The sequence below is a fragment of the Camelina sativa genome, chromosome 10 (assembly GCF_000633955.1).
Source record: "Camelina sativa cultivar DH55 chromosome 10, Cs, whole genome shotgun sequence".
Lineage (NCBI taxonomy): Eukaryota > Viridiplantae > Streptophyta > Magnoliopsida > Brassicales > Brassicaceae > Camelina > Camelina sativa.
Window position 1 is genome coordinate 324,441 of NC_025694.1, and position 708 is coordinate 325,148.

The 708-nt window shown below is 41.1% G+C and overlaps 2 protein-coding genes across 2 annotated transcripts in view; both read right to left on the reverse strand.

Annotated features, from left to right (window-relative positions):
- Positions 1-708, reverse strand: part of LOC104719910 (kinesin-like protein KIN-7F) — a 1,936-nt gene that overhangs the window by 191 nt on the left and 1,037 nt on the right. Inside the window, exons 2-4 of the mRNA XM_019230633.1 lie at positions 454-704; positions 167-256; positions 7-77 (exon numbers count right to left, since the gene is read on the reverse strand). Coding sequence (XP_019086178.1) covers positions 7-77; positions 167-256; positions 454-640 — 348 coding nt within the window. The 5' untranslated portion in view covers positions 641-704. The remainder of the gene's footprint in view (positions 1-6; positions 78-166; positions 257-453; positions 705-708) is intronic.
- The window catches only part of LOC104719911 (kinesin-like protein KIN-7F), a 2,404-nt gene continuing 2,373 nt past the window's right edge, over positions 678-708 (reverse strand). Inside the window, exon 6 of the mRNA XM_010437895.2 lies at positions 678-704. Coding sequence (XP_010436197.1) covers positions 678-704 — 27 coding nt within the window. The remainder of the gene's footprint in view (positions 705-708) is intronic.

Genomic DNA, 708 nt, shown 5'->3' on the forward strand with positions numbered 1-708 from the left:
AGCCACAGCAAACTCAGTAATACCAGACATGGTGTATGTCTTGCCGCTACTCGTCTGGCCATATGCAAAAATACTACCTGTCAATCATTACAGTCATTCAAGAACTTAGCATATCGTTTCTTCATCAATGCGAGCATCAGCAAAACAACGGGAAAGGATAACTTACAATTGATTCCTTTGACAACCGACAGAGCGATTTCCTTGGTTCCATCTTCGTAAATTTGTCTGGTGGGACATTCACCTCGGTAGACTCTATCTGTCACCAAAAAAACATCAATCAGGAAATGGGAATCAGAGTCAACATACGGATGAACAGTGAGATCTTTTCAAATAGAAAGTAAAGGTCAAAGCCAGGTATGAATTAAGTCCTTATATCTCATTATGGATTTCAGACTCAGGAGGTTAGCTATTAGTTTGGAGTTCAAGTAAGACAGAGGTTATTGCTCTTCTTACCAAATGAATATGCAGAAGGAAAGTTTGAGCCTTCGCGCAACGTGTTTCTGTACAATATGGTGGTATCATTGATGCATTCCCAATCCGCAGCTTCATTAGCTGCAATCTCCTTCTCGTTAAGAGGCCTCAATCTCACCAGAACCAGTATCTTCTCTTCTCGGGCAACAGGCATCTGTGTCTTCTCCATCTCTTTCTGCTCTTCTTTAGCAAGTGCTACCAATAGCTCAACATTGGTTTGATTTCAGTGAAACCTTT